This window comes from Pyrus communis, chromosome 15 (genome assembly GCF_041283825.1).
Source record: "Pyrus communis isolate YQ-2024b chromosome 15, ASM4128382v1, whole genome shotgun sequence".
Taxonomy (NCBI): domain Eukaryota; kingdom Viridiplantae; phylum Streptophyta; class Magnoliopsida; order Rosales; family Rosaceae; genus Pyrus; species Pyrus communis.
In genome coordinates, this window is record NC_142579.1 from 28,503,331 (window position 1) to 28,524,137 (window position 20,807).

At 37.9% G+C, this 20,807-nt stretch overlaps 2 protein-coding genes across 5 annotated transcripts; one reads left to right on the forward strand and one right to left on the reverse strand.

Moving 5' to 3' along the window:
- Positions 1 to 3,331: 3,331 nt before the first annotated feature.
- On the reverse strand, positions 3,332 to 8,910 carry TES (ATP binding microtubule motor family protein). Of its 2 annotated transcripts, none has more exons than XM_068457336.2 (15): positions 8,679 to 8,910; positions 7,966 to 8,218; positions 7,648 to 7,737; positions 7,445 to 7,545; positions 7,222 to 7,335; positions 7,061 to 7,142; positions 6,696 to 6,763; positions 6,536 to 6,595; positions 6,325 to 6,449; positions 5,841 to 6,039; positions 5,631 to 5,723; positions 5,398 to 5,487; positions 4,385 to 5,320; positions 3,987 to 4,297; positions 3,332 to 3,894 (listed from the first exon to the last, which is right to left on the reverse strand). In XM_068457336.2, exons 2-15 carry the CDS (start codon positions 8,195 to 8,197, stop codon positions 3,567 to 3,569), a joined length of 2,829 nt encoding a protein of 942 aa, XP_068313437.2. In that variant the 5' UTR covers positions 8,198 to 8,218; positions 8,679 to 8,910; the 3' UTR covers positions 3,332 to 3,566. The 2 variants fall into 2 exon arrangements, with proteins under 2 accessions (XP_068313437.2, XP_088542030.1); XM_088685904.1 differs by having other exon boundaries at positions 4,385 to 5,326; positions 8,679 to 8,888.
- Positions 8,911 to 14,529: 5,619 nt separating this feature from the next.
- On the forward strand, positions 14,530 to 20,477 carry LOC137734092 (sucrose synthase). Of its 3 annotated transcripts, none has more exons than XM_068473371.2 (12): positions 14,530 to 14,762; positions 16,729 to 16,861; positions 16,990 to 17,116; positions 17,202 to 17,353; positions 17,538 to 17,730; positions 17,842 to 18,273; positions 18,373 to 18,549; positions 18,663 to 18,779; positions 18,861 to 19,027; positions 19,117 to 19,341; positions 19,441 to 20,004; positions 20,092 to 20,477. In XM_068473371.2, the coding sequence occupies exons 2-12, from the start codon at positions 16,764 to 16,766 to the stop codon at positions 20,261 to 20,263; spliced, it is 2,424 nt and encodes an 807-aa protein (XP_068329472.2). In that variant the 5' UTR covers positions 14,530 to 14,762; positions 16,729 to 16,763; the 3' UTR covers positions 20,264 to 20,477. The 3 variants fall into 3 exon arrangements, with proteins under 3 accessions (XP_068329472.2, XP_068329489.2, XP_068329481.2); XM_068473388.2 differs by lacking the exon at positions 14,530 to 14,762 and adding an exon at positions 15,141 to 16,030; XM_068473380.2 differs by lacking the exon at positions 14,530 to 14,762 and adding an exon at positions 16,417 to 16,628.
- The last annotated feature ends 330 nt before the right edge of the window (positions 20,478 to 20,807 follow it).

Genomic DNA, 20,807 nt, shown 5'->3' on the forward strand with positions numbered 1-20,807 from the left:
CATAGAGTCGAAAATAGTCCGAAATAACACAAAAACCGTCTCTAACCGAGGGCTAGGTCAAAGGGCTCGTGGGCCCCACCGGGCCAAAAACACCAATTCAGGCCAACCAACTAGCAACGGCTAGCTGACAGGTGACCGTTGGATTTGATTTTTTTTTGTTTTCCAAACAAAATTAAAAATATATATATTAAAAATTTCTCATTTTTTCCTATAAATACTTAAGTCATTCCTACACAATTTCTCACATAATTTTCACAATTCTTCACATTCTATTCTCTTACCTCTTCCAATAATCTTTCCTTCAAAAAATTTCAATAATTTTCAAATGACCGCATCTGCAATGAAAGGTAGGGCTTGGAACCGAAAAGAAGATGAAGCTTTTTGCAGGGCTTATAGATGGGTCTCGGAAGATAGTGTGAGGGGAGTTCTCAAACAAGTGAATGTGTTTGGACTCGTACGTTCAAAAAGTACTATGAGTTCTACGAATGTACCACTCCACCAAATTCTCGAAACCACGAAGGTTGTTCTTCAAGATGGAAAAAACATCTTCATCCAAATTTGAATAAATGGCATCAAGCAGTGTTAAAGGCCAAAAGCAAACATGAAAGCGGAGCCAATTACTACGACGAAGTAAGTGTTTTCACAAGTTATTTTAAATATTTAATTATATTACATTTAATTTCATAAATTAATGTCCTTTAATTTTTCTAATTATATTTTCTAGGTACGCCAAGTGGAGGAATTGTATATGGAGGACAACTCGAAACCCTTTAATCATCACAGTTGTTGGGAAATTTGTAAAGGGTGGGTGTTATTTGAAGATCCACCTCAAGAAAGAGTTGGTCTTATGCCAGTGTTCGGAAATGCAGCCTCAAATGCAGTTAGGGATGAATATGGATCTTCTACCATTCAAGAAACAAGGGTAGAAAATCCGTCTTCGGGTGAAGGTTCCATACCTAGGGCTATGATATGAAACAAGGCCCGAAAATTGAAGGAAAATGGCAAGGCAAATGATGATTACGCCTTTCAATAGGAAATTGTGACCTCATTACAATTTATGGCGGAGCAAAATGACTTTGTCGAGGAAGAAAAGAACCGTAGGCTGGCCAGAGGGCTCGTTTTAGCTCTCTGGCCCTCCAAGAAATTAATATTTTAATGAACAGTGCAGGGTCATATTTCTTACCATCTTCAACTGAGGGCCATAGGGCCAAACATAATTTATTATTTAAAAACTACAACTTAAATTCAAATCCAATGGCTAAGTGACGTCAGCTAGCCATTGGATTTTTTTGGGCTATAAATAGGGTGGATATTGGACTATAATTCACACACCTTTGAATTCAATCTATTTCAATTCAATCTCTTTCAATTCAAGTTTGCAATAAATTCCAACTTTGGATCCTCTTCGGATTCCAACTGGTGGTCCTCATCCAATTCCAAATTCCAACGTTTAAGTTTCATGTTGTTAAATGTTTTATTTTTATGTTGTTTAATGTTATTTAATGTTGTTTAATATTATTTAATGTTGTTTAATGTTACTTAATGTTATTAATGTTTAATGGTTTAGGAAGTTATGGGGGATAAAAAAAAAAATTACAATTTTTAAAACAAATTTTGTAAAAAATATTAAAAAAGAATAACGGCTAGCTGCAATTTGAATTTCAGCCCGACTCGAGGCTGGCTGGCTGGCTAGTTTGGGCTGGCCGATTGACCCTTTAGCCCTTTTTTGTCCAATTAGGGCCCACGAACCCTTTGGCCTGGCCCTTGGTTGGAGACTATTTTCAGGCTATTTTCAGCCCTCTGGACCCTTCGGTTGGAGATAGCCTTAGTGTGAGGGATACCCTCCTGTATTTAAAAAATTGTAAATGTGAGGAATTGGTTGTTTCTAAATGGATATCTGGGAAAAAAAAAAAGCCTTTTTATCTGATTGGAATGTTCAAAAAGGAATTACAAACTATTTAAACGCAAAAGAGGGTTGAAGTTTTACATCCCAAATACTGCAAGACGGTTGAAGAGCGTTTATATTTATACCCGAAATCATTATTAAGTTTAAGGATTAAAGAAATTAATGTGAGAGTTTAAAGATCAAAATTAGGGATAAAGTTTAAGGATCATTGCTACAATCAAGCCTAAAACAATGTAATTTTGAGGATTTGGTTGTTTCCAAAGAATTGGACTTGGCTGCTGAAGAATTTAGCAGCAGGTCCTGCTTACAATCAATTCCGGCTGAACACATGTCCAAGTTTTGATTTACACGTATCCAGCCGGAATTGGTTGTAAGCAGGACCTACTACTAAATTCTTCAGCAGCCAAGACTTTTCCGTTTCCAAATGGATATTTGAAAGATAAAAAAAGTATTATTAAAGAAATTGACATTTAAAATCCATAAGAAAAAATATAAATAAAAATATTTTTTTTTTTTTAAAAAGGGTTGATTAATAGTCAATCCAATGTATGTATACAGCAGATTGGAATGTTCAAAATGGTATTTAAACAAGAATGGTTACAAGATTATTTCTCTTTTACCTCCCAAAATAGCGCAAGATTGTTAAAACACGTTCATATTTGGGCAGTGTTATTCACATACCTATTTTTACTTTTCAAATACCTTTGTTAATTTTTGTTCATCGATCTTCATCAATCATTCAATTTGATAGTACGAGTGTGAGAGATAAAAATAAGCGTGTAGATAGTACCACCCTTATATTTACGCCTCAAGTCATGTGTTCAAGCCCATGAGTTCAAGTGACATATAAAATTCTACTAAAATAAACCTTTACATTCATTTCATCAAAGTAAATGCGAAGTTTAACCTTTGGCAAGAAGTGTATACTTTTCGCAGATGCTATAGTGTTGATAGATGAAACGCAGGAGAGAATAAATGCGAAGCTTAACCTTTGGCGGGAAGTGTTGGAAATTAAGAGTGAACGTTTTCATTATTATCTTGGATCTATCTTGCAAAATGAAGGAGAATTAGATGGAGATCTCAATCATAGAATACAAGCTAGAGAGGGCTCAAGAGAAAATTTTATAGGATAACAATAAGGTCAACAATGCTTTATGGTACGGAATGTTAGGTGGTCAAAAAGCAACACTTGAAAAAAAAAGTGTAATAAAGATGAGAATGCTTCGTTGGAAGTGTATGGCACAAAAGAAAGAATAGGATTAAAAACGAGGATATCCGAGTTAAAGTAGAAGTGACCACAATTGAATATAAGATAAGAGAAAATCGGTTAAGATGGTTTGTTGAATACCTACAGATGCTCGGTTAGATAATGCGACTATGAGACAGAGACTCAAGACAAAAGGGGTATACGAAGACTTTGAAAGAGACTATAAGAAAAGATATGTAATACTTGAAGCTAACAGAAAACTTAGCACAAAAACGAGTGCAGTGGCATTCTAGGATTCATACAACAGACCCCACTTAGTCGGATAAGACTTGGCGGTGGTTATTGTATTCATCGCATCAAAGCAATACATACATCGCAATTCCTTGCGGTGACAAACTTTTGTACAACACAACCTTCATTGCAACAGTGAACAGAAACCACTTCACTACTTGTTTACAGGTTCAAAAGATTTGATATCAAGTTCCACCCCATCCACGTCTTCTTATCAGACGGGTGCGCAAAGTTGAGTTCAAACATCTCCTTGCTAATGTGCTCACCCGATTCACAGAAGCCCACCAGCTTCGCAACAATTTCAGCGCTTTCCTGCACGTTTTGCATGTTATGGGGGTCTGTCCACAACTTGTTCACCAGCTGCAGCCTCCTCTGTTTCCCTCCGGGCGGAATCTCCCATTTCGCATACAATATTTCTCTCTCGTCCGCTGTCAGTTTAGAACTCACCCTCTTAGCTAAATACTCCCTCTCTTGCTTGAGAGCCTTGATGCTGCAAGTCATTAAATATCAAATATTTCAGCAGATTACTTCAAATACTTGATCAGTCTAATTAGAATACTAAGAACACTTTGATGGATTTACCTTGCTGCAACGGAGCCTGCTGGTTCATCGCCTAAAAGCGCGGGGCTTGCATTTCCAAGATCCGAGAAGTGTTGCTCCAACCATTGCAATCTTCTGAGTTCGACTTCCATGTAGATCTGGTCAGAAGGTTCTCCCTTGAATAACAGATAAAACTGGGTGCGGTGTATGATCGAGACATGGCACAGGTGCCACAGCATGATGATTTCCTTCCTATCCTCCTCAAAAGTCAACTCCCATGTCCCAGGAAGAGATTCATCTATATTATCCATCTCATCGATCACAGCGTCTTGATCTTTCTCCAATGCAATAACCTGAAGCCATATATAATGTATAATATAATTTCGAACAAAGCATCACTAGTACTCTTGAAATTGAAGAACATGGGAAATGTATCTTACCTGGCACAACAGAAGGTGCTTTTGGTATGAAAGCTTCGTCACCCGTTCTTTTAACTCAGTCACATAAGATTTAATGCTCCGTATATTCTCCTCGGCAGCATTCTTGAACATCCTCTCCATTTTCTTTACATTAACTGTGTTTGAATACTGCACACCAGGACTTCCCTCTTTGGATGACTTACGGGTACCATTTTCGTCACTCTTTGGTGGAGTAACTTTATATCTCCCAGCCGCGGTTTCATCACTAGGCATAGCATCGTTGTTCTCAGGAACCTTGTTTTCAGTCTCATATTCCATCACCCTACGAGAAGGGTTCAGAGGTGAGCAAGGGGAGCGAATTAGGTGCTGCATGTTTGGACTATTGCTCAAGTTGAAAGGAAGAATCTTCTTCTTTTTTGACGGGGCCTTGCATTCTGGAATTTCCTCACTATTTGAAAATGAAATAACCAGCTGGTCTATCGATTTCTGAACATTCTCAAGCTTCCTTTCTAAAGATTTAATATCTTCTGCCTGGGTTTGCCAACGACTGATCTCATCTTTCAGGTTGGCCCCATCTCCGGTCACAGATTCTTCTGAAATGGATCTAACAGCTTGTATTTCCTTTATTTCAGACAGAAGCTTTGCTATAGTTTCAGCAGTTTCTTTATTTCCGAGCTGATGCGAGGCTACTTCCTTATGCAGTACTTCAAGTGCTCGATTTGCCTCATCACCAAGCTGCTTCTGTCTTTGCTCAAGCTTTCGAATTTCATTCACAAGCATGGATGGATCTGTAGAAGTAACTGATCTCCTTACCATAGCCTTTCTTCGGTTTGCACCTCTGGTTTGGGACCGTGGAGTTACTGGAGTATCTCTACTATGAGAAGGAACTATTTCATTCTCTCCAGGAAAAGAAAGACACCTAGCGACTTGACCAGAAGGTCCACATTGTTCCGACCCCTGGAACTTTTATATGTCAACAATTACATTAATCCAGATTCATAGAAATCATTAACATATACAAACAACAATAGTACCTTCTGCACTTTCTTTGCTTTGCGTTCTGATTCAAGTAGTGATTGTGCGAGGTCTCTTTCTCGCTTTAGCTCTTCCATTTCCCTTTCCATCTGTCAAAGGAAGTTTCTTCACAGTTTAGAGCCAGCACATAGGTAGAATGACATTATTTTCAATTTACGCCAATGAGTAAGTTTGACGATAGTATTTAGTATTTGACCAACAGAAAAAAATATTGTATTTCCAAGCACCGTACCTGTTGGATTTTCAAGTCCTTTTCTTCTAGTATAGACCTCAAATAAGAAGGCTTTGGACTTCGTAACTCTGCTTCAAGTCTGGCTACTTCCTTCTGCAAATTATGTACACGAAGTTAGACTAGTTTTATTTTTAAAACTTTAACTAATTGGCAAGAAATTAATATTACAATTACACAATTCAGAGACAGAATTGCAGTTAATTCTTGTACCATGTTTATTTTCGCACTGTTCGTGACTTCCTTGGCACTAGTTGCGAATGAGAGTGTGTTCCTTGTTTGCTCTACATGACTTAAAGCTGGGCTTATGGTACATATAATAGCTGTCCGAGCATTTCCCCCAAGTGACGACTGCAGTAATCGTGTAAGTTTTGAATCCCTGTATGGTATGTGACCACTTCTTTTTCCACCGCTGTGAAAGAAAAATTTGTTAGATAGCTTGCATGCACTTACATGTTCAACAAATTAAAACACAGGAATTCTCCGCATTTATCCCAAAAACGTACTTTTCTTTTTTAGATACCACTGCTGAGCATGGACTTCCATGCTCACAGATGAGTACAACAAGTTTCAAGGTTTTTGTTACCACCAAATCAAAAGGCAGGATAGGATAAGTTGAACTTGTACATATAGCACAAAACTAAAGGAGCAAAAGCTGCGGATGCTCTAAGTCATCAACATTTTGCAATAGCTTTACCTTAGCTTCCTGATAACAGTTGTGAGTGTCAACAAGCTACGGTTAATATGACTACCTTCCTTCAATCTTGTACCATCTGCATTCGTTTGGGAGGCGCGTTCACTTCCAGCAAGGTCCACAAGGTTCTGCAGATTTTCAGAATTCTAGTAATTCTATTGATAAAAATTTCGTTGTTGTTTGCTACCAAACACCTGAATGAGGATAAACATACCAAACTGGCTCCAAAAGCTTTCATGGACCCTGAACTCTCCCGGAGGCTGCTTTCTATGGTCTGAAGAAAATTAAACGAATTGGTAATTCCATCCTCAAGCATTTCCAGTGAAAAACATAACATAAACTCTAAATACGAAAAATTCATTATTACAGTATACCAGCCTGATTATCTGATGCGATCTTGAGCTTTTGTCATTTAGAGAAGTTTCTCCCACTTGCCTCTGAGCTGCAAAGACAACTTTACAGTTAGATCATTCATGCAAAATAGAAAATATGGTACAAGGATCATCTTACTCTATGCAGAAAGGTTTTTACATTTGGCCACCAATTTTCAAATGGGAAAATATTTTCACCGGATGATAAGAAGGTAATGTCAGTAGCTTAGGAAAGACGACTACAATCGGATAGTTAACAACACATTTGTTCATTGGAACAACAATTGTAAAGCATCAATTCAACAAAATCACCTCAAGTTTTGGCCAAACAGCTTACAATTTGCAATGAACTTAAATTAACAGATTACCTTCACAAATTCCAATTAAGTGCCTCAAATGTTCGCCATTCTGAACAATTTCTTCCTGTGGCTTGTCCACGATGGTCCCTTTCTACATTCAGAAAGGGCATGAAATGTTAACATGAAAATGAATCCATTTGATCTCCATCATGAAAGTTTCTTTTGTATACCTCGGAGTCATCCAAAAGCCGAAGCGAGCCTGATTTGCGTTTCAGGAGGTCAACAACAGTTTCATTATATATCTCCAAGGCAGAAAATTTCAGAACAAACTCCCTTTCTGGCGTCTACGAGATCAAAAAGAAAGCAACAAGGGCATAAGTACAAAATGGTTACAGCAATAACAAGAGGATTCCAAAAGCTATATAAAAGATCATAGTATGAACTATGACTTACATTCTTGATGTGTTCGAAGATGTCCCTCACTGCATTTTCGGTGATTCCTCTCATGGTAAATGTCTTACCACTACTAGTTTGTCCATACGCAAAAATTGTTGCTGTCAAAAGAAAAGGTAGGAAACTTACAATCGGAAAACTTCCATTTGGCACAACATAAAATGTATATAAAAGTACAGGTTACCAGCTTAATGTTCAATTACCGTTCATTCCTGTAAGTGCAGATAAAGCAACATCCTTGGCTCCTTCTTCATAAACCTTCTGAGTTGAGCACATCGTGCCAAAAACCTTATCTATTGTATTTAAATCACAACAAGAATTTACTTGAGTAAAAACAAGTCTGCCCAGAAACTGCCCTCTGAAGAAAACAAAAAGGAACGTACTTTCCTAAAACTACAATATTGTAGATCAAAATATTTTCGTACATCCAAACCTCTGCGCGGTTGACAAATTTCAGCAGTGAACACAACAAGACTAGCGAAAGCACAGGAAGAATACGAAAGTTTTCATATAATGCATACCAAAGGTGTAGGGGTTTGAGGGCCGCTCATGATTCGGGTTCTTGAATACGATAGTGTGCTCATCCAAGCAGTCCCAAGCTATAAGATCATACAACGCCTGCTCTCTGCGGTTTAGTGGCCTCAAACGAACTGTAACTAAAATTTTCTCCTCACTGACTTTAGAACCGCCCGGAGTGGAGCACGGAGTCCTCCGCACCTTAGTAGACGGTGTTGCTGGTGTCCCCGGCATCATCTTCACTTGCTAACCTCCACTCTATGAACCACAGAAGCAAAATCAATCGGAATCATCACCGATCATAACAAATTCAATAGTGCAGTAAGTTGATGGTAAATCAAATCCCATTTTCGTTCTTCAACAATCCAGAGATTTCCTAATGGTGACAAAGAGACTGCTTTTCTTGGATTGCAAAATTTAACAGAAACAAATTGGAGCAAACGAAACCCTAGCTTCACGAATTATTAGTATAAAGAAATCAAGTTCAAATCTTAATAACCTAAATCAACAAAAAAAAAAAAAAAACTGTCAGACTCGTTTCAAATTCTTGATATTTTTGGCTCTCAACAAATTTAACCTGAAAAATTAAAACTACTTTAAAAAAAAAAAAAAAAACAGAAATATTTAAAGAAATCGCCGATTTATGCACTAAAACTTCATGAATCCAAAAGCACTGCAATCATGGGAAACAGAGAAATAGAGAGAGAGAAATGCTTACTGTAAAACTGGAGTTCTTGGAGGTTTGAGAGTGCCAGTGAAGAACTGCAATGCTGTAGAGAGAGAGAGAGAGAGAGAGAGAGAGAGAGAGAGACGGAGATGGAAGTAGTAACGGCTATTTCAGGCGTGAGTGCTTGCGTTATTTAATTTCGGTTAACTTTTCCGTCCGCTTAGGCGCACCTGAAGTGAGAACATAAAAGATTTGTTTCCTAATTTTTGAATTTCTGGCGCCCGGGTGTTGGCAAGCAGGGAGGACGGGGGTTAGGACCCACGTCAGTTACGGACACGTGTCACCCGTGCAGTAGTCACGTTCTGAGTTTTCAAACGGAAACGGGGCGATTAATGTCAGGGCGTGGAGCTCGAAGACACGGGGCAGAGCTGGAATATTAGCTACCGAGCCGAACCCAACAACGAAGCCCAAAATAAAAATAGGCCCGCAAATAAAGAAGAGTCAAAGCTTTAGTAGATTGCTAACTTATGACACCATTTAGCTTCTTCTGAGCCCTTGAATTGGAGATGACACTGTTTCGTTTCGTTTGGTGCGGTTTCAAACGGTTTCGATTCGATTTTTAGGAAAAAAAATGTATAATTCTCAACATTTTGGTAGCTTTCCTCTACACACAGTTTTCAAAGTAAGCACTACATGTGCCGTAAATCATCACAATTTTCCGCACTACTAAATCTCCAATGTCGTCATTGTTTACCATCTAAGATAATTGATTTGTTGGGTGGTGTAATCTGCATTTCAATGACTGGTAAGTTGGGTGAGCCAGTTTAACACATAAAATTAAAAGGCATGTGATCAATATACGTTAGCATTTGTCTAATTATAGTCTCTTTTACTTGTAAGTGGAAGATTTGAAATTTAACTCCTATATATGACGAGTTTGATATTTAATTATTGACAATTCATTATGAAAAAAAATTGGAAAATGTAAACACTTTTAGACGGGAGGGTGCTTTGAATAATTATCGAGTCGCAATAAACCAAGCGAACAAAAGAAAAAGGCTTAGCAAATGTTTAGAAGTCACAAATGTCAAATCTCAAGGTAAACTTTAAATCCAAGCCAACCAATGTGCAAGGAAAATTCAAAGAGTACAAACTCCAATCCAATATCTTTGTGCTTCAAAAAAAAAAATCAGTATGTAATTAATAGTTCCATTAAACTTTAGATCCAAGCCGACCAATGTGCAAGCTAAACGCCAATTCTCTACAAACTCGGATAAGATTTAAAGGATTGTGACACTAGTCAAATTTTGGGAATAAGGATTTTTCGTTTTCTGAGGGCGAGCCTTGTCGCAATAGAAATGTTGATTTTTTGTGATCAAAAGTTCAAAGGTTCGAGTCGTGGAAACAACCTCTTTTAAAAACAAGAGTAAGATTGCGTACAATAGACGTCCCTCCTTCTCCTGCAAAACCGAAAGCCTTATTGGCTTGAAATCGCCCTTAAGGATTCTTCGTTTTTCTCTTTTGGTGTACAGGTAATTATATTGATTGTTCTTATTTACGAAGCACATAAGTTTCTATTTCAAAACCTTTTAGTGCACAAGTGTCGAGTGCTTTCATAGTTCACAGACAAGCAGTCTGCTCTGATACTGTATAAAAATTTCACCGAGACAGAGTAGAGGTTTACAAGCCACATTCTCAGTGATCAATTTGACTAGACAAATAAAATGAGTAGACTTTGCTGAATGTGGAGTTTTTTTTTCTGAAATATGTGCTTGCCAATCAACAAACACGTACATGCTGCATCGATCTCACTAACCCTATTTGACAAGGACTGCATGCAAAAACCTAATTCGCTTGGACGATCGTTTTCCAATTTTCTACGCCCCACTACTTCAATAGTTAGGAGTGAAAAAGGGTCCAGCCACTTTGGATCTTAATTAACACTAAAAATGATTCAGTTAGGTAAATAGTCTATGTGTTCAGTTCGACTATTTCCACCAAACAAAAAGGAAGAACATGTTCTATCTTATCATTAACGTGGCCTTTAAGTAATAGAAAAAAGTAACTTAAGATCGGTGCTTCACGATTCATTTAGTAATTTGATCACATATGTGTGTGTGTGTGTGTGTGTGTGTGTACTGCAATGGGTTGAAGGGTTTGTTTTCAGTAATGAGGGATCAGAATTCTCATGACACACTCACTTGTTAAGAACAAAGCACGCGTTGAGCGAATTTTCAAGTGCAATTACTCACAAAACACACGTCTCAAAGGAAACTCAATTATTCTGTGTTAATAAAAGGGTTGAACGGGGATTGCAGGTTGGTGACATAATTATATATCCTAGTTGATAATAGATAGGTCAAATTTCTTTCTCAAGTTGTAAATCTTTCCTTCAATTCTAAGCTAGCATGTAGTGAGTTATAATGCAACATCAATCTATTACCCATTTAAACAGAACAAAATGTAGCCTTTGATCTGCTTCACCAACAAAATTAACTGTAGCCCTTTTCTGTGGCCACCACAAAAGAGGCATGAACCCTTCACCAATTTTTAGGTGTAGTACTCTCAACGTATAAACTGTTCCTTCCGAAAAGATAATCTTAACTTGTAAATGACGGTGGATTTGAGTTGGATATGCTCCAGTTTTAACATACAGTGACAAAAGCAAATAATTCATACATCAAATCTAACAGTTAACTACTATGTGTCATCATAGGTATAATTCGGTTCAATCACAAATGAAATGGCGTGTTTAGAACATAAATTTTCAAATTGGGAATTCTAAGTGCCTTTAATTTTCAAGCTACCTCTACTAGCTTCTTTCCAATGGTAGTAGAAAACTTGTTGATCTTCTTCATTACTCTTAATTAAGAAACTTCACAACGGACCACAAACATAGTTACCTTGAAGTGCCTAATTCCATTTTGTGATAGCCCAATATTCCATTTTGCTTTTAATGTGATGATTTGCAAATCGATTTCCAATTTCCTTGCAATATTTGATGTGAATAATTACTTGATGAGTAAAAGAGAACAAAAATTGCAAATTAAAATTGACGTGAGCCGTAAGGAAACATATGATGCCATGGCTTATACATGAGTGCATATTTGCTCATAGCCTTAAAGTGGGACATATTTTTTCAGTGTCAGAAATATGGCCCAGTACACAAGTGTCATAATATAATTGGTTGGAAACTTGAAAATGAACCGATTATATTATAACATTTAGTGTATCGGATCGTATTCCTGGCACATTGAAAATCTATCCCATGCAATACATTACATCCAACGATAATCAATAGAATGACGAGTATGACCATAACCTTAGAGTGACGAACAAAAATATTTTTGCATATACACTCACGTACACATGCAATGCACTTTTTGAGCTTGTTAGCCATGCACGACTATATTCCAACTAGGATTTTGATAGAACCATACACTTCAAATAGAGAAACTTACATTTTGTAGCAGCCTAAGTGTAGCAACAAATAAAAAGTTGCCATCGAGTAGGAAAACGTCCTTGATGACAATTCTGTAATGGCAACAAAAAACAACTTGTTGGCAAAATTAGAATGGTACCAAACTATATTGAAACGGTTGGTCCCAAAATATGGAGAAATTCTTCTGTGAAGACTATGATATAGGATACAATCTCACAGATGCATGTGTGTTATATTGTAGTTTGCAGAATTTGTTTCTTTTCAAGATCATAAGAAACTAGTTATGTTTAATCTTCATAACCACTAGTTGTCAAAAATGAAAACAACAAAACTCTCGTGATCAATGAATAAAATGTGATACTATACAAGTACAATATAGTATAACGCGTAACGTAATTTCAACAAATATTCAACAACTGGAATTGCGCTACCGTTACATTTCTGAGCAGATGCTATGAAAACGCTTTTCAATTCATTGGTCAAACGGTAACTTCCTACCATGCCAAACAAGGACACTCCAATTGAATGCATTGTACACAAATTGAATCCTCGAAAATTGAAAACCCCCTACTATTCAACTTTAACCATAGAACACGAGTTTTACAGTGTACTCACTCAAAAACAGCGTCCTAAAAACCACTAAAACTGCCAATGGGTTTCGAACCAATGTGCTCTTCCTCGTGTTAGACTATCAGTTTCATTCCAACTATATAATTACTCACCAACGAGGCAACACAGATTTACGTTAAAAACCGACGACGTCGGTGGTATTTGCCATATTAGACATTAAATATAAAAAGATTTTTCAACATGTCCGACGTGCTTGGTGGTACGCTATATTATTCTACTATTTGTATAATAAAGTCGGTAATGTTTGCCTCATCAGATGTAAAAAAATTTGAGAGACTTCTAAATTTTATATGCCTAAAACAGGAAAAAATATATTACGTGTAATTATATAAATAAAGGAAAGTTATTGGTTGTTTGCAGTGACATGCTCATGGACCTCGCCAATTTATAGGTACGCGTGGGCCCCGCAGGAAACGTATCGCCTCAAGACCACAGAGTACCACAATCCTGGCCGCCCTGATGCAACAGATTCGAACTCGCTACCTCGCTGACGCCCTCGAGTTGTGGCCTCTCATTGCGGAAATGAGATTCTCTGTTGGCCCCTACACTGTGCGCTCGTTCTTTTGTCCCATCAGGAATCGCCACGTCACGATAAAAAAATGAAGATTTCAAAGCGGTGATGTGTCTCCGCCCCGTAACGCAGCTGGTGCGCTGTGACTTTCGCCCACAAAGCTCAGCTCAGCCAATATTCCATGTTTTCTCAGCTTTTTATAATTTGACAAGTAATTGATTAAAGTAGCTTAATGAAAATGACAGCTTTGCCCTTTTTACCGTCCAATTTTCCCTGTACTTGGACAACGTTCCACTCTTCCTCGATGTTTTTTCAATTGCATGAAATTTGGTCTGAAATTTTGATAAACGACTCTAGTTCATAAGCATCGTTAAGTTTACAAAATATCACCTGTGCAGCATGTAAAATGTACGTTATCATAAATAATCAACTCAAATTAACGATAAAAATCAAATTCGATGCAATTTAAAATACAAAAACAAAAATGAAACTTCATAAAAACTACATGTTTTAGCTCATTTTTCTTTTTCAATAGCCCAGGATTAAGTAGTTCAACATATGCGCAGTAAAGATTGGCTCTAAATAATCGAACAGTGAAAATTATTTAAAAATCAAATTACTTGATTTGTTGAACTACCAAAGACAAACTCGAAGTAGCCTGTACCAGCTACTTCCGTTTAGCTTCATTTTGTTAGGTCAAATACTCAATACCACCGTTTAGCGTCGAGTCAAAGAAGACAGGATTCATAAAAAACCAGGCTAGTTAATGGATAAGAGCATGCATGCACATGTTAATTTTAAATATTACATAAGAACAAGTTGCATTTGATTAATTAAAATTATAGGTTTCAGAAGGAACTGAGACAATAATATATGATGGGAAAAGAGCCTACAAACTATACAAAATGAATAGAAAAAGGGGGAGTTGAAGGAGAAAGTGGGTGAGGAAAATGAGTAAAAAAAACAAAAAAAACTTAGGGTCAGACCAGAAAAAAGTAAAGCGGTTTTGTGAAAACAACAATGAAACCACAGGAAATGTGTAACCAGTGGTTTTAGTTTTTCTTACCATCGGTATGGCGGAAACACGATCTGATACATCAAGTTTATTAATATTTACCATCCTATTTGTTATTGTCGAACGATTTTAATTCTTGAAATTTGCATCCATCAACTACATAGTTATCGAAATTTAAACTCATTTAATGATGACAAATAGAATGACGAACGTAACTATCACTTGAGAATGATGAGCAAAAATAATTTTCAATGAATAATCAATTCAATTAGCAGCATTACCCACCAATCGCACCAAGGAAGACGATGAGTCACATGACATGTCATCTTTCTCTTTCCCTTGCTCCATCCTCCATGTATATAAAGGGCCGTTCTAGCTTTCCTTCTTCTCCATCCCATTCTTATTCATCCTCTCTTCATTTCTGTCGTTCTCTGTGTTTCTGTATATTGAAGTTCTTCGTTCATTCAATTTGTTCGTCGATTCGTTACTCTTCTGGTCAAGAGCATTCGTTGGCGGTAATTCTCCGTACATTTTAAGGTAATGATAGAAAGTTTTACTAGTCGCATTTCAAGAATTTTTTGTCGCATTGTTTTCGCTCCGATGATTGCTCCTACTAGTTGCAGTCGCAGTCTATATATTATACAATATGATAAGTTGGGAATATTCCTCAAACATCTTATCTATTGTGGATGGCATGTTAAAAACCTGTATTGTGTCTCCTACTACATGGTACTATAAAGCATAAACTTTCGGAAAGAGATCCTCTTCTGATCTCTTCCTCAAAAGCTCAGGAATCAAGTGATCAGGACATTTAAAATTTGATCAAACGGTCAAAAATTATTCTAACTTTTAAAAGTTTTTACTAATTTCTCTGTTTTTAGCTATTAAATCAAATTTCAAATATCCGGATCACTTGATCTCTGAGCTTTAAGAGCAGAGATCCGAAATAATCTCTTTTCTAAACTTTTTTCCACACCGGACATTGGTGCATATTACAAAGAAATATATTAATATTATGCACATAAATTTGTCCAATTCTAAAAAGTGGATTACATCAAACCCACAAATCGAAGAGATGGGCAACAAAATTTCAGGGTTTTATCATCATCAAATTTTATAGAGAACACCTACAAAGTTCTAGACGTATTAAAAAAGTCCAACTTTTGAATCATCACCAACTACAATTAGACCCCATTCCATGCCTAACATTATGATAGATTTTTTAGTGTCTTATAAATACAGCCTGATACATAAATGTAATCATGAACTAGTGAAAACTTGGATTTTTTTAAATAAATTACATTATAATACTTAATATATAGGATCGTATTGGCAGCACATTGAAAATTTTCTCTAACATAAGCCCTCTTTCCCTGCAATTTTTCCAAATTTTCGTGCCATAAAAGTAAACAAATAAAAATCCAATCGGATTTTTTCTTGGACAGCAAGGCCCACGGTAAAGGCAAATTCTTGAAGAGCACGTCCATGCATTAAATTAAATTCTAGCATACTAATATTAAAAATTAAAGATAGCACAAATGCTTTTTGCCCCTTATTTCCTTCCACATTTACAATACTTTGCAGTGAAACATCTCATCATATCCGATTCCAATGTGGATATTTTTACAAAATTACCACTGTTTTTGTTTACTTTTCGCAAGAAATTAAGACGAAGGGTCAAAAGTGAAATGGACTTTTGTCCAAGTCTGTTTCTTACCATATTTTTTCGCGCTCCCCTCACTATAAAACTCCCCTCCATCTGTGTTCATCAAATCATCTTCCTTCTCCCACCGATCTTTCTCTAGGTACTCCTTTTCATTTCGCCATTTTTTACTTTATCTATTTTTCTTGTTCTTGGGTGGTTTCTCTTAGGCCGAATGATGTTTTTTCTCGGATTTTTGTTACATTTTCGCATGGATCAATGGCTTCTTAATTTTGGGTTTAGATTTTGTTTTATGGGTTTTTGCTCTGTTTTCGTGTAGATCCCTGTTTTTATTTTTATTTTTGTTCAAGATATAAAAATCTGTTCTTATCTTTTGATGTGTTGGGTTTTCTACTCCAACAAGCAAAAGGAAAATATGGTTTTTTAATTTTTCATCTGGTTGGTCTTATCAACTTTGACTAATGCCCCATAAATATCCTTGTTAAGAGCCCTTAATTACGATAAGCCTGGATTATTAATTTATTTAATGATGGGGTTTGAACTCTTAAATGTTTCCGGGGCTCTAATTATTAAAAATATCAGTGCTTTTGCTTCTAGAGAATACTCTGCAAATCCTTTTTCCATTATTCTTTAGCACTATTTATGGTTGCAAATCTTAGATGAACCTTTTGTACAGTCGTTGTTGGATGGTGGTGGTTTAGTTTTAAAAAATAAAATCTGTGTCTTCCAGAATATTAATAGTAATATTATTATTTACATGATTTTAGTCTTATTTAAGGTTTGATTTGTTGACTTTTTCTGGATGACTTGTTATGGTTACAGTTTTGCTTTTTCTTGCAGCTTTTAAGGTTGTCTGATTTTCCAAGCTGCTGTCGATGGCGGAACGTGTGCTGACCCGCGTTCAGAGTCTCCGGGAGAGGCTGGACGAAACCCTTTCTGCTCACCGCAATGAGATTCTGGCCCTTCTTTCAAGGTACTACTACGTCGTGATCACGAATGGGTTTTTGTCTAATGTTTCAAAACATGCAAAAAGTTGTTGTCTTTTGTATTTGTTGAGGTTGTTGTTTGGTTTGATCACTAAAAGGGTTTTTGGGGTTTTAGGATTGAGAAAAAGGGGAAAGGGTTTCTGCAACCCCATCAGCTTCTTGCCGAGTTCGAAGAGATTCCTGAAACGAACAGGCGGAAGCTGTTGGATGGGGCTTTTGGTGAAGTTTTGAAGAACACCCAGGTAAACATTTTCGATTACACATCATTTGTTTCTGTGTTTTTTTAGGAGTTTTCTGAACGATTTGTGGATGTTTTGTGTAATGTAGGAGGTAATTGTTCTGCCCCCATGGGTGGCGCTTGCTGTCCGCCCAAGGCCTGGTGTTTGGGAGTACATTCGTGTAAATGTCCATGCCCTCGTTGTCGAGGAGTTACGTGTGGCTGAGTACTTGCAATTCAAGGAGGAACTTGTTGATGGAAGGTAGATTTTGGGTCTTTTTATATTTTGATTTCCAAAGTTTCGATTTGGTTCTTAATTGTTTGTTACTTGTGCTGGAGTTCGTAGATTAGACTCATTAGAGTAGTTTAGAATATCGCATTGTAGAATAAAACCCGTTTGTAACTCTGTCTGTGATGTTAATAATTTGTGTTGGTTTCAATTGCAGTGCCAACGGTAACTTTGTGCTCGAGTTGGACTTCGAGCCATTCAACGCCTCCTTCCCCCGCCCAACTCTTTCCAAGTCCATTGGAAACGGCGTTGAGTTCCTCAACCGCCACCTTTCTGCAAAGCTCTTCCATGACAAGGAGAGCCTGCACCCGCTGCTCAAGTTTCTCCGTGTTCACTGCTACGAGGGCAGGGTATGATTTCCTCTCATTTTCAACTTTACCATCTTTGATTGTGAATGATATTAGTACTCTTGTGCAGCTTTGCTGATCTCTGTATTTAATTTGATCGGCATTTTCGTGCAGAACCTGATGCTGAATAACAAAATTAACGATGTGAATGAGCTGCAACATGTTCTGAGGAAGGCAGAGGATTTCCTATCTGCAATTGCCCCGGAAACTCCGTACAAGGAGTTCGAGCCGAAGTTGCAAGCCATTGGCTTGGAAAGGGGTTGGGGTGACACTGCTGGGCGTGTGCTCGAAATGATGCAACTTCTGTTGGACCTTCTTGAGGCACCCGATCCTTGCACTCTTGAGAAATTCCTTGACCAAATCCCCATGGTCTTTAATGTTGTGATCCTCTCCCCCCACGGCTATTTCGCCCAAGACAATGTCTTGGGGTACCCTGACACCGGTGGCCAGGTTGTCTATATCTTGGATCAAGTTCGCGCATTGGAGGCTGAGATGCTCAAGCGTGTTAAGCAACAGGGACTGGATATCATACCCCGCATTATCATTGTGAGTTTATCTGAAATTTTGTGGCTCCGAAATTTTTGTTGTTTGGTGATTTTATTTTATGCTCTCCATTCTGATGCTTTGATTATGTTTTAAACACAGCTCACAAGGCTTCTTCCTGATGCCGTTGGAACCACATGTGGTGATCGACTTGAGAAAGTATACGGGACTGAGCATTCAGATATTCTTCGTGTTCCATTCCGAGATGAGAAAGGAGCCATTGTCCGCAGATGGATTTCAAGATTCGAAGTCTGGCCCTACCTAGAGACATACGCTGAGGTGAATTTCTCTGTTAATATATATATCAGTTTCCATATTTTTTTTCCTTCACTGACATATTCCAATTTTTGCTTGTATTTGGTTTTAATGCATACCGATTTTTGTGTTATTAGGATGCGATCAAGGAACTTTCCAAGGAAATGCATGGCAAGCCTGATCTCATCATCGGAAACTACAGTGATGGCAACATTGTGGCCTCATTGATGGCACTCAAATTGGGTGTTACACAGGTTTGTGAATTGTGATTCCGATTTGATAACTTTTGCATCTTAGTCGCTAAATTCATTGTTCGGTTTTTGTTGGTCCTGCAGTGCACCATTGCTCATGCTCTCGAGAAGTCAAAATACCCTGATTCTGACCTTTACTGGAAGAAATTGGATGACAGTTATCACTTCTCATGCCAATTTACAGCTGATCTTATCGCCATGAACCACACTGATTTCATCATCACCAGTACCTATCAAGAGATTGCTGGAAGGTAATAATATCACCTGGCGTTAGATTTTTTCGTACATTCAACCGTCACATCTTTTGGATCCTAAATGTGTGTTCTATGAATGTTTGCAGCAAAGAAACTGTTGGTCAGTATGAGAGCCACACTGCTTTTACTCTTCCTGGGCTCTACCGTGTTGTTCATGGTATTGATGTCTTCGATCCCAAGTTCAACATTGTTTCACCAGGAGCTGACATGAGCGTCTACTTCCCTTACACTGAGAAAGAAAAGAGGCTGACTAACTTCCACCCTGAAATCGAAGAGCTCCTTTACAGCCAAGTCGAAAATAAGGAACACTTGTAAGTTTCCGCATCATTTTTTTGCCGCGGTTATGTTTTGCTCATTTCATCTTCCGTTCAAATATGTACTAATGGGTTTTATATTTGTTATTCGAACAGATGTGTGTTGAAGGACAGAAACAAGCCAATCATCTTCACAATGGCAAGGCTGGACCGCGTGAAGAACATCACTGGGCTTGTCGAGTGGTATGGTAAGAATGCCAAGCTCAGAGAGTTGGTTAACCTGGTTGTAGTTGCTGGTGATCGCCGCAAGGAGTCCAAGGACAATGAGGAGAAGGATGAGATGAAGAAGATGTATGAGCTTATCGACACCTACAAGCTGAACGGGCAGTTCAGATGGATTTCTTCCCAGATGAACCGTGTCAGGAATGGTGAACTTTACCGCTACATTTGTGACACCAAGGGAGCCTTTGTGCAGCCTGCTGTGTATGAAGCTTTCGGCTTGACTGTCGTTGAGGCCATGACTTGTGGACTGCCCACATTTGCCACTTGCAAGGGTGGCCCGGCTGAAATTATAGTGCATGGGAAATCTGGCTACCACATTGATCCATATCACGGCGATCAAGCTGCTGAGATCCTTGTTGATTTCTTTGAGAAGAGCATGGCAGATCCTAGCCACTGGGACAAGATTTCTCAAGGCGGCTTGCAGCGCATTTATGAGAAGTAAGCAAAATCAAGTCCCTTTTTTCACGGTAAATTATATTGCTTGCCTTGTAAGTTATCTTACATGTTTGCTCTGTTTTTGTTTAGGTACACATGGCAAATCTACTCTCAGAGGCTCCTGACCCTCACGGGAGTTTATGGCTTCTGGAAGCATGTTTCAAACCTTGATCGCCTGGAGAGCCGCCGCTATCTGGAGATGTTTTACGCCCTCAAGTACAGCAAGCTGGCGGCGTCTGTTCCTCTTGCTGTGGAGGAGTGAAAGAGAACGTTTTCCCAAGTAAATAAAGAGGCGGAGGCAGTGGTTGGGCTTTTGGGTGAAGTTTTTTCCTCCGTCGAATGCGGATTTTGGATATATTATGATTTACAAGGGATCTTTAACTTCTTTTTTCTTTACTTTTGATTTTCGATTCCCATTGGAAATGTTTGAATCTGGGTTTTTACCCCATTAATCAATTCAAGTCAACTTTGCTTCACTTGTTCTTAATAATCTAACACGAAAAGGATTCCACTCTCTTATGGGTCGTAACAATTTGAGTGAATATCTGTAATTACATAGAACCATTCTGTAAAAATACGAAATCACGAAACAAAAAACTACTCCTTTAAACGAGTTGGCACGAAATTCCCTGGTTCACTAATCGTGTCATGGCGAAAATCGCCACCGTCCAAATACAACAATGCATTTCTTCTCGATGTCAAAGTCTGCATGGGGTATGCATGCGCCTATGTGCTAGGGCAACTACTTACGCTTCAAACAAAGAAAAAATAAGACAAACACAGACCAAGCCGGATTGAGATAGTAC

Coding starts and splice junctions, on each gene's coding strand:
- LOC137734092 (XM_068473371.2), top strand. CDS start 16,764: ATGGCGGAACGTGTGCTGACCCGCGTTCAGAGTCTCCGGGAGAGGCTG. Junction 16,862..16,989: donor ATTCTGGCCCTTCTTTCAAG/GTACTACTACGT, acceptor TTGGGGTTTTAG/GATTGAGAAAAAGGGGAAAG. Junction 18,550..18,662: donor ACCTAGAGACATACGCTGAG/GTGAATTTCTCT, acceptor TTGTGTTATTAG/GATGCGATCAAGGAACTTTC.
- TES (XM_088685904.1), bottom strand. CDS start 8,197: ATGATGCCGGGGACACCAGCAACACCGTCTACTAAGGTGCGGAGGACT. Junction 6,764..7,060: donor CTTAATTGGAATTTGTGAAG/GTAATCTGTTAA, acceptor TTGTCTTTGCAG/CTCAGAGGCAAGTGGGAGAA. Junction 6,596..6,695: donor CGCATCAGATAATCAGGCTG/GTATACTGTAAT, acceptor AATTTTCTTCAG/ACCATAGAAAGCAGCCTCCG.